The following is a 14266-nucleotide window of genomic DNA, read 5'->3' as shown; positions in this document are numbered from 1 at the left end:
AGTAAGAAGGTTAGTTCTAGGAGCACCTTTTAAGAAGAACGGGGACAAGCTGGAGGGCAGCCAGAGAAAGTCAATGAGCATGGCAGGAGACCTCAGGATCCTGACATAGAAAGATTGTCAACAGGAGGGGGAGATAATTAGCCCAGAGAGCAGAGGGGGCAGGGGGACTACTCATGGCAGGGAGATTAGACTTGCTCTGTTTGGCCCTAGAGGGAAGACCTCAGAGCAGAAGCAGCAGAAAGACCAATTTCTGTCCAACATTTGAACACATATGCATGTACACACACACACTCACACTCATATATACTCATACACACTCTCTCACACACACATTCTCACAACTTTCTACTAGGCCTAGCTGTCTAAAAGTAGACAAGGAAATGGCAGAGCTTAAAGACAGCTCTCCTCTCCCACCCCACCAAGTCTGCTCTCCTCTAAACTACATGGCCTCAGTTCCTTCAACTAATTCTTCAACTAAATGATGGAAGATATTTTGTGGGTGATAATTGCCACAATCCTATCAAGTTTCTGATTAAATCTCTATTTACAAGTCAAACTTTCACATGTATACAAAAAAATAGGCATTAAAACAAACAAATGCATGACTGTGCTTTCTCTTTATCACAAGAGAGGATTCACTCACTAGAGGGAACCAGGATATTTCAAGAAACAGCTGCAATATAAATATGAAAGGCACCAGGAAAACTTAAAGAATTTTTTTTTAAAAACCCTACTATGACAAACTACTGGATGAATCCTCAATGGAGAGTTTACAGAAAGGCGCGGAGAAGAATCACCCTGAATGACAGTAGAAATGAGTTGCAATTTCCTCGGGCAGAGGGACTGCCTCCACAAGGAGATCAAGGATCTGTCCATGTCAGTCTTTCTATCCAGCTTTCTGGCAAAAACCCATCCCTCCTTAGCAGAACCATGGCCCTGGGCCTCCCTGAGATGGCCTGGTGCAGAGGGAATGAAGGACCAAGGTGCCCCTACCCACAGACTGGCAGGAATCATTGGAGCCTGGCAAACCTCTAGGTGTCCAGTCCACACAGCAACACCATCATTGGCTTTCTTATTCCTTCTCTCATGGTCTAAGGGTTCCTATCCTTTACTTGCCCAGCACCTGGCTGCACCCTTACTTGCCCCCAGACCACCTTCAGGTGTCTCCCATTTTAGGCCTCAGACCTTCCTTTGTGTCACTTACAACAAGACTAATTAAGCTTTTAGCATGACTGGCCCGTGTGACTTCTATGAAAGCCTCCTTAACTCATGCAAAGGCTGGAAGGCGCTGGCACAGAGAGGGAGCCCTCCCCATCCAAACACAGCCTGGGAACTGAATCACCCCAGCTGCTTGAGCATGTTCAACTCCAATGAGACCAGCGTCACTTCCCCCTTGCCCCAGACTTCATGAGAAACCTCTTTATAAATCAGCCAAGATGAATGGAGGGAACCCCATGGCACAAGGCATCCATTCCCATTCACAGAGGGACTTAATCATTGCTCAGGGAAAACTGACTTACTTGTCGTGACAGTCACAGCTTTCGGGAGTCCCCGAGTCCCATTTTCCAACTCTGGGGAGATGAAGAATACATAATAAGTGCCAGGATCCAAGTCTGGGATTGTAACATTCATGTGCTGGCTGGTGATGACCTTCCTTTCACGTTGCTTCTCGTACTGTACGATGTATTTGTACTCAGAAGCAGCTTGGTCCGAGTTGTTCCAGGTCAGGGTCACCTCAGTTGCCCCCACACTGACAACTTCAATGTCAAAAACTGGATTAGGTTCTGTTTCAGTTTTAAAAGGAAAGAAAGATTACCATCAATAAAACTTAAGAATAAAAGCACACTCCTCATTTAGAAGCCTCCAAAAAAAGTAGTTCTCCCACCTCAAAGCAGGGTTTATGGCTTCCTGTCTGCCACTAGGCTAAAAAAATTAATAAAAAGCCTCGCCTGGCATTCAATTTGATTCCATTTAATTCAATAAACATTTACAAAGCATCCACTATGTGTTGTGCGCTAAGACTACAAAGACAAAAATGAAAACAGTTACTGACCTCAAGAAGCTTTCATTCTGTGGGGGAAAACCAACATCTACACAGACAAATATAAGTCTATACAAAGAGCATTGAATCATGGGTCTAGAGCTGGCTGGGACCCTCAGAAGCCATCTTGTCCAGCCCTTTCATTTTACAAATGAGGACACTGAAGCACAGGCAGGTTAAAAAGTGACTTGGCCAAGATGACACAGGTAGTCAGTGGCAGGGGGGGATTTGAACCCCATGTCCTCAGATCTAAAGTCAGCACTCTTTCCCCCATAACAAATAAATAAGAACTAACTGAGGATGAGAGGGAGATGAAAAAACATCAGCAAAGTCCTCATGTAGGAGGCTCGTCAAGCAGATGAACCTTGACAGGAACCAAGGATTCCAAAAGGTAGCAATGAGGAGAGAACATTCCAGATACCGAACTAACCAAGGTTCCATGGGCATTCCACCTGAAGGGGCCATAGAGGCCAATTTGTCCAACATCTTCATTTTGGAGATGAAGAGACAGAGACCCAAGGAGAGGCTCGGATGCCAACCCCAGCTATGATGTCCACATAAGAGAAAGAAACAGACGGCAAAGAGGAAAAGGAGCCCTGGGATACAAAATCAATGTACGGAGCCCAGCTCAGGAGCTAAGTCTCCATGAAGACTCCAGACAAGAGCCATCCCTCCCTCCTTCTTTCTCCTAGTACCATGTGGGCACCTCTCCTGGGTGATTCCACTCTATTTCTCCCATTCCTAGCTGGAAGGCAAAGTTCTGGAGGGTAGGAACCCTCTTTTATTTCTCTTCAATCAGACATCCCAACCCCATAGTTCCATTCACTAATCTGCTACATCTCTGAACTACATTCTAGACTATGGCCATCTCCCTTTTTTGTGCTGTCTTCCCCATTAGAATGGAGGGGGCTTGAAGACAGGGACTATCTTCGTTTTAATATCTGTATTGCCAGTGCTTAGAATAGTGCTTGGGACTCAGTAAGCATTTAATAAATACTTTTCTATTCATTCCTGACCCACCCCAGCCCCAGCACCTACCATGGCCCCAACACATACACATGGGCAGAATTGAATTCTCATGGGCTCATAGTACTGGCAGGAACCCCAGGGGCATCCAGTCCAACCTCTCATCTTATAGGGGAGCAAACTGAGACGCAGGGAATTTGAGTGACTTGCCCAAGGTCACATGGAAAGACTCCAACAGAAAACGATAATTGTATTCTCTGTTAGCACTTCAGCATCTCAATATGTTCCTATATACCTTTCTGAAAAGGAAATCCAGCCACAGCTCAGCAGCAGCAAATAGCAAACTTTCTAGTTGGATTCCACATTTAAAGAATGTTTGTGAGATGAAAAACAATAAAGGACAAGCTTCTGTCCCACCCTCGGGGGCCTCCGAATCCAAAGGGATCATGGGGACCTTATTCATATTCAGAACAAAGAGCCAGGATCACAGAAGAGGAGGCAAGACTTCAATCTATCTGGGGAAGCTTCTTGGTGAGGACTGGCTGGGCATGGGAAGTCTGGGGAACACAGGCTGATCCATGCAGCCTTCTGAGATCCACTAGGAAGGAAACTCGGAGTCAGAGGACCTCCATGTGAATCCCCATGTGGCACCTTCTACCTGAGCAGCCTCAAGTAGAACCTCTCTGGGCTTCAGTTTCCTCTTCTCTAAAATGAGGGGATTTGACAATATGCCCCAAGGTCTTTCCCGGCTCTAGGAGCCATGATCCCCTCCAACATTACATTCACTTCTATGAAGTATGGAGGCCAGTGAAGAAAACAGAGGGAATGCGTGGGGCAGGAGAAGCTAATGGCAGACGAGCAGGGTAAGAGAGAGAGGGAGAAGCCAAGGGCAGAAGAGCAAGGTAAGAGAGAGGATGGGCAAAGGCCATCTCCACCATGCCGAGTTTGAGAAGACACTGGCCCATCTGAGCAGCTGAATGGAGAGATAGGGGCTGGGGAGAAATCTTCAGAGAACGGTCAGAAATAACAATAGCCAGAATTTCTATCGTGCTGTAAAGTTTGCAAAGCACTGTACAGACATTATCTCATTTGATCGTCACAATAAACCTGGGAGGGAGATGCTATTATTATCCCCAGTTTACAGATGATGAAACTGAGGCAGAGAGGTTAAAGAACTTGCCCAGGTCACACAGTTAGTAAAAGACTGAGCTGGCATTTGAACTCTGGGCTTCCCAGCTCCCAAGTCCAGCACTCTATCCACCACCTCACAGCCTCATTAAAGCATTCTCAGCTAGGAAGTTACTCTTGTCCACCAAGTATGTGGCATGCAGCCAAAAAAGCTGGGGGAAGGAGGACTCAGAGAACAACAGATTGAAGGCCTCCCTGTGTATTACACAAAAAAAAAACACCCAGTAGTGGATTGTGGCCCAAATGTGTACCTCAAATGGGAAGTTTCAGGAAACCTGTCCAAGGTTTTGAGCTCAAGACTCATCTGGTACAGGTCTAACCATGCAATTCCTGTGCTTGAGAATCCTCAGCATCTTCCTATTGTCTATCCAACCAATAAAGTTTCAGTTTCTTTGCTTGGCATTCAAGGCCCCACACACTGTCTGTCCCTGCCTTGTCTTCCACAAAGCTCCCCCCAAGCCATGACCACCATCCCTTCATCCACCTAGTTTTCACCTCTCTGAAGCACTCATGTTTTGTTTGTATGATGTCTACCTGTCACTCCCCTCACCTCCCTGTTCTCCCTGATAGCTTGGAAGCTCCATGAGGGCCTCGGCTGTTTTATCTTGGCCTCATTCTTTCTTCCCACACACCACGTTGGCCTAGCACAGGGCTCTGAATACAGCTGGTTCTTAATAATTGTTTGGCCAAATGAATGGGATTGCTGAATAGGGGGTAGATGGGCCATGAGAGTTTCCAGAGTTGGAGCTAAGATCATGGTTCCACCAGAGATCAGGGTTTTAAACCAAGGCCCGGTGTCTGCTTTCACCAACCCAGCTCTGCTGGATAGTAGGAGCAGCCATTCGCCTAGTGAAGCACTAAGGGGACCCTTTGCAGACAAAGGATCTGACATCACTTACGTGTTGTCCACGTTGTGCAGCAGGTACTGGTACCATTCTTCAACTCAATCTCGTGCATCTCCCCAGGGCTCAGCCCCTCAATCGTCTCGTTCACTGCACTCTCTGACTGGACACTCCAGGACACATGTCTGCCTCTGCTTGTCACATTGGTGAAGGACAAGTTTTCTGGCATATCGGTCAAGTCCATTTCAGTGGTTGTGGGACTCAAAGTCATCGGACCACACTCAACACCTGTAGGAAACAAGACCCAAACAATGGCATCTCCTCAGTTCTCATAGCCATGGAACTTGGAGATCATGGATAGTCACAAGACAATAAACCTCAAGGTAGATGTCAGAGGGCATCTGGATCAATCCCTTCAGATGAGGAAACCAGACACAAGGGAGGCTAAGACCTAAGTAGCAGAACTGGGATACTAATCTGTGTTCTCTAAACCCAAACCCAAACTTCTTTCCACCCCTTGCCACTGCCTCTCATTAACTGTGAAGCAAGATAATATGGTAGAAATAGTCCTGGATTCAAATTCCGCCTTTGGTGGTTCCGAGATGTTACACCTCAGGAAAAGTCATTTATCCTTTCTCTAAGTCTCAGTTTCCAGATCTGTAACATGGAAACTTAGAATACCTGTAGCATCTATCTTATTGTCTTGTTGCAAGGATCAAATAAGACAATAACTACTATTCTCATTTCTATAGAGTTTTAAGCACAAAGCGCTCGCTTCACAATAACCCTGAAGTAGATGCATTATTATCCCCATTTTGCATATTAGGAGAACCGAGGCCCAAGAAAAGGCTCCAGGGTCCCACAATCAGTATGTGTCAGAGCTGGGATTCAAGCCCAGGTCCTGTCAGTCCAAGTCCCAAGTTCTCTCCACCACACTTAGCACTCTATCATACAAAGCGGTTTGTAAGCACGGAAGGCTATGACTATGTCACCTCTTGGTTCATTCTGAGATAACCACCACTATGCCTCAGTGAGGTCAGATAGAGATGGAAAGTTCCCCTCCAGACACAAATTGACTGGGGAGAAGTTGAACAAATTGGGAAAAGAAATTATGAGTACGAAGAATTCAAAGAAATTCAGGAAAGATTGCCTAAATCAATACAGAGCAAAGGAGGCCAAGCCAAGAGAAGCATGTGCGTGATGACCGCAGTAATGAAAAGGATAAGAGAGGTCTGACCAGAATACAATTCTCTTGCCTCTCAGCATGGAAGTGGCCAGACCACAGGTGCAAATAAGGCTTTCATTTTCTGACATGGGCAGTGTATTGATTTATTTACTGAAATACCTGGCTATATTCCCAAGAAAGATTCTGTGCGAGTTAAGCACATAGCTGGCACAGCAGCATTTTTAAAAAATCATCAATAAGAATTTAGCAGCTGGTTGATGCCCCCTCCCCCACCCTCCCTACATATATCCCAGTGCTTTCTAACTGCTTTGTTCTTTAGGTCAGTAGAGCTGCTTTTGATCCCAGGGATTCAAGCACCCACGCAGTCTCTGGTTTATTTGCCAGTCAGATTAATGAAGAGAGAAACCACCCAGAAATTCTAAAACTCTTTGTATATGGGCTACTGCAATTACAGAAGTCCATTTGGTAAACTGGGTCTCCCTGATTCTGAAAAGGAAGTCTAAACTGGAAGAAAATCTAGACCTTACTGGCTTTCCAAAATGCAAAAGAAAGAAAAGAAGGAAGGAAGGAAGGAAGGAAGGAGAGAGAGAGAGAAATAAAGGAAGGAGAGAAAGAGAGAAAGGAAGAAAGAAAGAGAAAGAAAGGAAGAAGAAATGAAGGAAGAAAGGAGGAAAGAAAGAAAGGAAAGAAGAGAGAAAGAGAAGGAAAGAAAGAAAGAGAGCATGAGAGAGAGAGAAAAAGAGAAAGAGAGAGGAAGGAAGGAAGAGAGGAAGAGAGAGAGAAAGAGACAGAAAAAGAAAGAGAGAGGAAAGAAGGAAGGGAGGGAGGGAGGAAGGAAAGAGGGAGGAAAGAAGGGAGGGAGGAAGGAAGGAGGGAAAGGAAAGGAGAAAGGAGAAAGGAGAAAGGAGAAAGGAGAAAGGAGAAAGGAGAAAGGAGAGGAGAGGAGAGGAGAGGAAAGGAAAGGTCATCTGCCAAAATGTCTGGGGGCTCTGTGATCTTGAGTAAATATGCATTCCCCTTCATCTCCTTTAGGGGGCAGTAGAAAATGGGTAGTATATTTACGAAAGAGTCAATGATACTTACAATCACCTGCAGCTGCAATCTGTAACAGAAAGAAAGAAAAAAAGGAAGTCAGTCGACCCACTGGGCTGTGGAAAATGCAAACCAGAAAAAAAAAGCATTTGAGACTTTCACAGCTGGGAGGGGGCGGTGGCGGGGTGAAACTGGACCAGGGTGGGGTGGATGGTGGCACTCTAAGGCTCCTTTATTGCTCTCAGCTCCCTGCTCTAGCACCACAGCTCGGAAATCCATCCCAAAACCCAAGCAGCAAGTATTGGAGCATTTGGCTGTTGGGCCCTCGGACTTAGAGTCAATGTGGTTCAGCACAAAAAGAGCTGGGTCTCAGGGCCTGGGTTCAAATCCCAGCTCAGCCACTTACACCTGTATGATCTTGGAAAAGTCACTCCCCTCTCTGGTTCTCAGTTTTCCTCATCTGCAAAATCAGGAGTTGCACTCAAGGACCTCTACATTCCCTTACAACTCTAGACCCATGATCCCATGGGCTCCGGTGATTCCCATTTTAATGGTTCACAGGGTGGCCCAAGATGGTTCTGCTGCAAATTCTTTCCTGGTCCTTTAAGCAGTAAATACATGCAGAAATTATGAGTCTTATATCAAATCATCCCAGGGATTTCACAATACTTTTTTGTTGTTGCTGCTGAAAGGGGTTTAAGGAACAAAAAACATTGGGAACCTCCTGAACTCGTTCTTTAATGATCTAGTCCCCTTCTTTTTATAAGCCAAGGTCAACAGAAGGGAAGTTACACTGGAGAGGCATAGCAGAGGCAGGCTCCCAGCCCATCGCTGCTCTGAAGCCAGCCTGCCTGCCACTCTCCTCCCTGGCATCATGGGGGCAGAGAGAGCCTCGGGATTTGTTTCCAAAATATTAGCCAAGAAAGACGGGAGGCACAGAAAAACCTTGGCCAGGGGTAAGAGGTATGGGAACTCAATGCAAACCACTTCCTCTAGTTCTCACCATATTCCAAAGAACACAGAGCAGTGTAACTGAGAAGAAATCTCCCCTCTTTACATTTTCAACTGTACAGAGCTATCCTCAGAGCCAGGAGGATCTGAGTTCAAGTCCCACTCTGACCGAGGGCATCTAAATGACATGGGCAAATCATCTAACCTCTCAGTGTTTTGGGGCTGGGTCAAACTCAAAAAGAAAGTCCATAAGGATACTTATGGGTGGCATATTGACTTAGAAAACCACAAAGTACCATTATTTGTGTTGCATTATATTTTTATTTATTTTGTTAAATATTTTCCAATTACATTTTAATCTGTTTCAGGCCTCATTCATTACAGAGCAGCTGTGGGTATGACTCCTCTGCTAAGAGGATAAGGAGCACAGAAGGTTCTGGTTTCCACCAGCAAGGGGAGGTTGTCTCCTCATCCAGGAGCAATCACATCCCTCCTCCATTCAAATACCCGTATGGGTCTCTGGTCTCAGTCACTCAAGTGTTCCCTCCTACAACACAGATGGCAATCTATCCCTGTCTGCTAGTCCTCAGGGACTCTTAGACATATCCTCCCAAAAGATCACTCCAGGCTTCTAACCCACCCAATGTCCGGGAGCCCTTCCCTGCCCTCTCCTGAGCTGCCTGCCACCTGTCATCCCTCACTGGCCACATAACTGACCCATCTTCTTTTCTCCTCAGACATCCTCTCTCATCCATCCTGGCAGATCTGCCAAATCCCTACTCCAATGTGCAGAGCTGACCATGACACTCACTCAGCTCAAGCAGCTTATTCCCTCCCTCTCACCTTAGAATAGCAGGCTTCTTTCCAGGCCAAGTTCAGCAGACACGTCCTACAGGAGGCCTGGCCTGATCCCTGGAGTTGTTAATATTCTGTGACCTTCAAACTTACTTCCTATTTATTCCATATCTATCTCATATATACTAAACCATGTGCATTTTATTGTTTTCTCCCAGTAGAAATGCGTTAGTTCCTCGGAAGCAGGGAGTTTGATAGTTTTGATTTCATCTTTGAATATACAATGCCTCGCCCAGTGCCTGGCACATAGTAGGTATTCAATGACCATCTGTCGAAATTAGTTGAAATTGATAGCATTAAATTTCCCCTCCAATAAGGGGACAGACTCATAAGAGCCTCATTTCCTTCCTTCTATCAGCAGATGGCAGCAACTGATGCTGTTTAAAATCGAAGAAATGAAAGCAGAAATCAGAGCATTTTGTTGCTGGCCGGGCACTCTCATTGCTAGACATGAGGACCTTGAACCCCGAAGAGGTCAAGTCACCTGCACAAGGTCACATGGTTAGTTTGTAGGATCAGTCAGACCAGAATCACAGTCTTCAGACTCCTTCTCAGAATCATGCTTTTAAATGCATAAAATACATAATCATAAATTATATTGAAAAATAGTTACCAAAATATGATTAAAAGCAAGTTCACAGGCCTCAGGTTAAGAACCTCTGGCCCAAATGATCTCTAAGGTCCCTAAAGAGGTGATAAAAATTTGCCCAAAGCTCTAAAAAAAAAAAAAAAACCTGACACCAAGCCTCCACAATCAGTCAAACAAAGGCCTGAATTCCCTATATCGAGTCAGGAGCAGGGGGTGAAAGCAAATCTATATTAGGGGGCACTTTTTCAAAATCCAATGTTCTCACATTGCATCCAAATGTGACAACAGAAGGAGAAGTTGGCTGAAGGCCTTCCCAGTAGCACTTCCTGTAGGGATGGCCTCACTTACTTCCCCTTCAGAGGGGGCCCAAAGAGATCTCTGTGGGTTAGGAACAAAGAAGGAGCCCTTCCTCACTCACCTTCCCCATAAAACCCTCACACCCCCAATCACATCTTCAATGGCCAAAGCACACCAGTTCAGAAAGTTCTGATGGTGAGAGAAGGGAGCTGCAGTTAGGACCGACCAGAAGGCAAGCTGCCATCCAACCCCATACCTCAGCGGTGTGACCCCACCACCCCTCACCAGCCAGTTTTAAGTAGCTGCTTATGCTACAGGCTAAGAATAAGGCCTGCACCTCAGGAACCCACTGGTCCAACTCATCTAAACAGAAATCCTGTCTGTGACCCCCTCTGAGGGGTCCTCTGGCCTTTGTTTGAATTCCTCCAAAGAGAAAACAAACATGCCCCTCCCCCTCCAGCCCAGCCACCCACTGCACTTCTGGCAGGCTCCCTGGTAAGAAGTGTTTCCCTTCCCCAATCCTAAACTCTGCCTCTTGGGAGCATCTCCCCATCACTCCAAGCTCTGCCCTCTGAGGCCTAGTGGAAAGAAGTCTGAGACATCCTCAGGGTATAGCCTTTCAGATGCTTCCGGAACAGCTCACTTCACTTCCAAATATCTTCTTCTGAAGGATACTTAAAATAGCCCCAGTTCCTTCAGCCAATCTTCACACGGCATAGACCCAAGGCCTTTCTGAATTCTGGTTGCCCTCTCCTGGACGCTCCAACTGCTCAACCCCCTTCCTAAGGGATGGTGTCCAGATGTAAATACAACACTCCAAACGTGGTCTGGCCAGGGCCAAGGACAGCAGAACTGTCTCCTCTTGAGATCATTATATTTGTCTTGACACAGCCCAAAATCACATTTATTTTCTTGCCAGCCATACCACATCATTGACTCATCTCAAGCTTGCAGTCTACTAACACCCCCAGATCTTTTTCAGAAAAACTGCTGGAGCAGAACAGACCAGAATGAACAGTACTATTTAGTACCTCCAAAAAGCCACAATTTCATAGATATGGTTTACTTGTCTGTGGTTTCCAAGTATCCACTTCTGAACCTCACTCTCCCACCACCCAACTGGGCCATCTATGCAAATGAAGAAACATAGGATAGGACTCAATGGGGGAGGGGAGGGGGCTAGGGGTTTTCCCTTTACTCTACTGACAGTAGCCAATAGTCCCCAGCCACAGCAGGGACATTGTGAGGACAAAGTCTGGCCATTGACAGAGTCCAACTCGACAAAATCTGTGGGCCGTGGAGCCCCCGCCCTTCTATTTCAGGAGAACAGACACCCCCTTTGTCTACGCATGCAAGCTGGGGGACTTGTCCTCCTTCCCGACACTGGGTGCTTTTCTTCTTTTCCTCCTAAGATCCTTCCTTTAACAGGACACCAGAGGCTGACAGCTCTCTCCAATGGGAGTATTAGGGAGGCCCTCCCTGTGATGCAGAAGACAGAAAAAGAATGCAGAGGGAAGAGAACCGGGTTTGAATCCTGGCCTCAGCCACTTAACCAGCTCGGTGACCCTGAGCCAGTCACTTTAATTAACACGTGGGCCTCAATCTCCTTAAGTGTGAGACAGACAAATGATAAGTATAATAAGAAGTCAGACACAAATAATATCTGCAGGGCAGACTTGCGTAAAGACTCATTGGGATCGTTTAAATTGTCAGTCACTTACTTATCTGTGCAATAACTAGATACTTAGATAAGGTTCCCACTGGCCTGGTACAGCTGTGATCCTGTGAGGTTCGGTAAAGCACTTTGGAAAATGATATGCCATGAAAATATCAGCTGCTTATTATTTTTAGTTGTTATATCTTCCCTGACCATGACTCATTACACACACGCGCGCGCGCACACACACACACACACACCCCAACAACAAAAAAATAACCACAAATAATCCTCCACTTAGACAAAATGAAGTGGTTGAGGCACATTCCAGAGCTAAAAGAAATTCAACAAGCACTTATTAAAGTGCCTACTATGTGCCAAATACTGGCCATATGACCAAAAAGCAACAAAAAATCTCGAACGATCACTGTCCTCCAGGGACAGCCATTCTATTTGGGGCAGGGGAGAAGACCCATCTTTTCATGACAGTCCAATTCTGCCAAGTCTTTCAGAATTGCCGGTGGTCCATTCTGGCCACCGGATTCTCCTCTCATCCAGACCTGGGTCATGTGAAGCTCTCCAACTCTGCTGCTGCTTGCCATCTACTGTACAAACTAAATGCAGATCTCCACTCTATAGAATAAGTGAATTCTCTTCCCTAACCACATCCTCAAGAGTGGAGCGGTATGATGGAAAGGAGAGGATGCTAGGCCTGAAATCTGGATTCAGGTCCTGGCTCCGACACATATTAAGTACGCTGCTTAGGGCAAATCACAAACTATAGGACTCAGTTTTCTCCTCTGTGAGATGGGGGTAAAAATATTTGTGTTACACGCTTCACAGAAAATTTGTGGGGAAAGTATCCTGAAAACCTTTGAGGCTACAAATATATGACTGTAAAAAGCACATTTATTGGGGCAGCTAGGTGGCACAGTGAGCAGAGCACGGGCCCTGGAGTCAGGAGGACCTGAGTTCAAATCTAGCCTCACACACTTGACACACTTACTAGCTGTGTGACCTTGGGCAAGCCACTTAACCCCAACTGCCTTCCCTTCTTCCTTCCAAAAAAAAAAAAAGTGCATTTATTAAGCACGTGCCGTGGGCCAGGCATAGTGCTGAAAGCTGTGATTCAGTCCCCTAAACATCCCTGTCTTTTTTTAATGATGCCATGGCTATGGCCACTTCCCGGGCTAGAAGCCTTCGCATCATCTCTGGCTCTTCCCTCACCTTCGAGGTCTCCTCATGTCGACCTATAAGAAGAACCAGGGCTTTCCCCGACACATATTCCTGCCAAGCGCCAATCCAGGCTTCGCTCGAAGACCTCCAGGGAGGGGAACTCCCCTGCTCCCCAAGGCCTTTGTTCCGCTGGAGGACAGCTCCAACTGTCAGGAATAATTCTTCCTTACGTCAAAGCTAAATCTACCTCTTGGCAGCTCCTAACGAACCACTGCTTTTAGTTCAGCCCCGTAGGAAGAACAGAAGAAGCATTTATTAAGCACCTACTATGCGTCAAGTACTTTGATGGGTGTTTTATAAATGTCATCTCATTTGATCCTCACAACAGCCCTGGGAGGTAGGTACTTTTATCATGCCCATTTTAGAATTAAGGAAATTGAGGGAAGCAGAGGTAAGTGACTTGCTCAGGGTCACACAATTAATTAGTAAGTGTCTGAGGCCAGATTTGAACTCAGGTCCTCCTAACTCCAGGCCCACTGTGCCACCTAGTTGCCTTATAGGGCCAAAGCAGAAGGGGTCTACACCATCTTCCACAAATACTTGAAAGCAGCTCTCCCTCCCTCATCACTCCCACCAAGCCAGCCTGGTCTCTCTAAAAGAGTTCTAAGTTCCCAGAATTCAGACACTTTGTCTTATCCATCCTCAGTGCCCTGGACCCAAAGACTGCACCAGTGGAAGGCTTTCCCAGCTGGTCTCCACGCGTCAAGTGTCTCCCCATCTCCAATCCATCTGTTACATGGCCCCAGCCAAAATAATCTCCATGAGATGCAGCCCAACCACATCACTCCTGGGCTCAGAAGCCTTCTGTGGCTCCCCACTGCCCACAGGGTAAAACAGAAACACCTCAGCCTGGCATTCAATGCCTTCCATAATCTGTTTCCAATCTGTTTTCTAGCTTTATTTCCCTTCACATAACTCTACGCTTTAATCAAACCAATGAGCATTTATGGAGCACCTGTTATGTGTCAGGCATTGTGCTAGGCTTGAGAGACTCAAAGACAAAAAAAATTAACATCTCTGCCTTCAGAATCTTACATTCTCTCTAATATAGTCCAGGAGAACTGGACATCTACAATCAGAATAATAGACCTACATCTAGAAGGGACCCAAGAGGCCTTCCCACCCAACCCAAATGAGAAGCTTTGAGCCCAGGAAGGAACCTTGTCCTCACTTGAACCCACATCCACTGGCTCTATAGCCAGGGCTCTTTCCACTGTTCAGCCACCCTCATCTTACCCTTGCTGCCTTGCTTGCAGACTAATACTCCCTGCCTGGGACACACTATCTCACCTTTGCCCACAGAAATCTTCTTTTCTTCCATGCCAAGCTCAGGTACCACCCCCTCCCAGAAGATTGCCTTGATCTGATCCTGCTGAAAGGGAGCTCACCCTCCTCAGATGTTCCCAGACTCGCTGTGTCTTGTCTT

At 46.3% G+C, this 14266-nt stretch overlaps 1 protein-coding gene across 1 annotated transcript in view; it reads right to left on the bottom strand.

Moving 5' to 3' along the window:
• The window catches only part of PTPRJ (protein tyrosine phosphatase receptor type J), a 170345-nt gene that overhangs the window by 37722 nt on the left and 118357 nt on the right, over positions 1 to 14266 (bottom strand). The window contains exons 2-4 of the mRNA XM_036763376.1: positions 7307 to 7325; positions 5095 to 5325; positions 1521 to 1784 (exon numbers count right to left, since the gene is read on the bottom strand). Of these exons, the coding sequence (XP_036619271.1) occupies positions 1521 to 1784; positions 5095 to 5325; positions 7307 to 7325 (514 nt within the window). The remainder of the gene's footprint in view (positions 1 to 1520; positions 1785 to 5094; positions 5326 to 7306; positions 7326 to 14266) is intronic.

Source organism: Trichosurus vulpecula, chromosome 6, assembly GCF_011100635.1.
Source record: "Trichosurus vulpecula isolate mTriVul1 chromosome 6, mTriVul1.pri, whole genome shotgun sequence".
Taxonomy (NCBI): domain Eukaryota; kingdom Metazoa; phylum Chordata; class Mammalia; order Diprotodontia; family Phalangeridae; genus Trichosurus; species Trichosurus vulpecula.
This window is presented reverse-complemented; position numbering and strand designations above follow the sequence as displayed.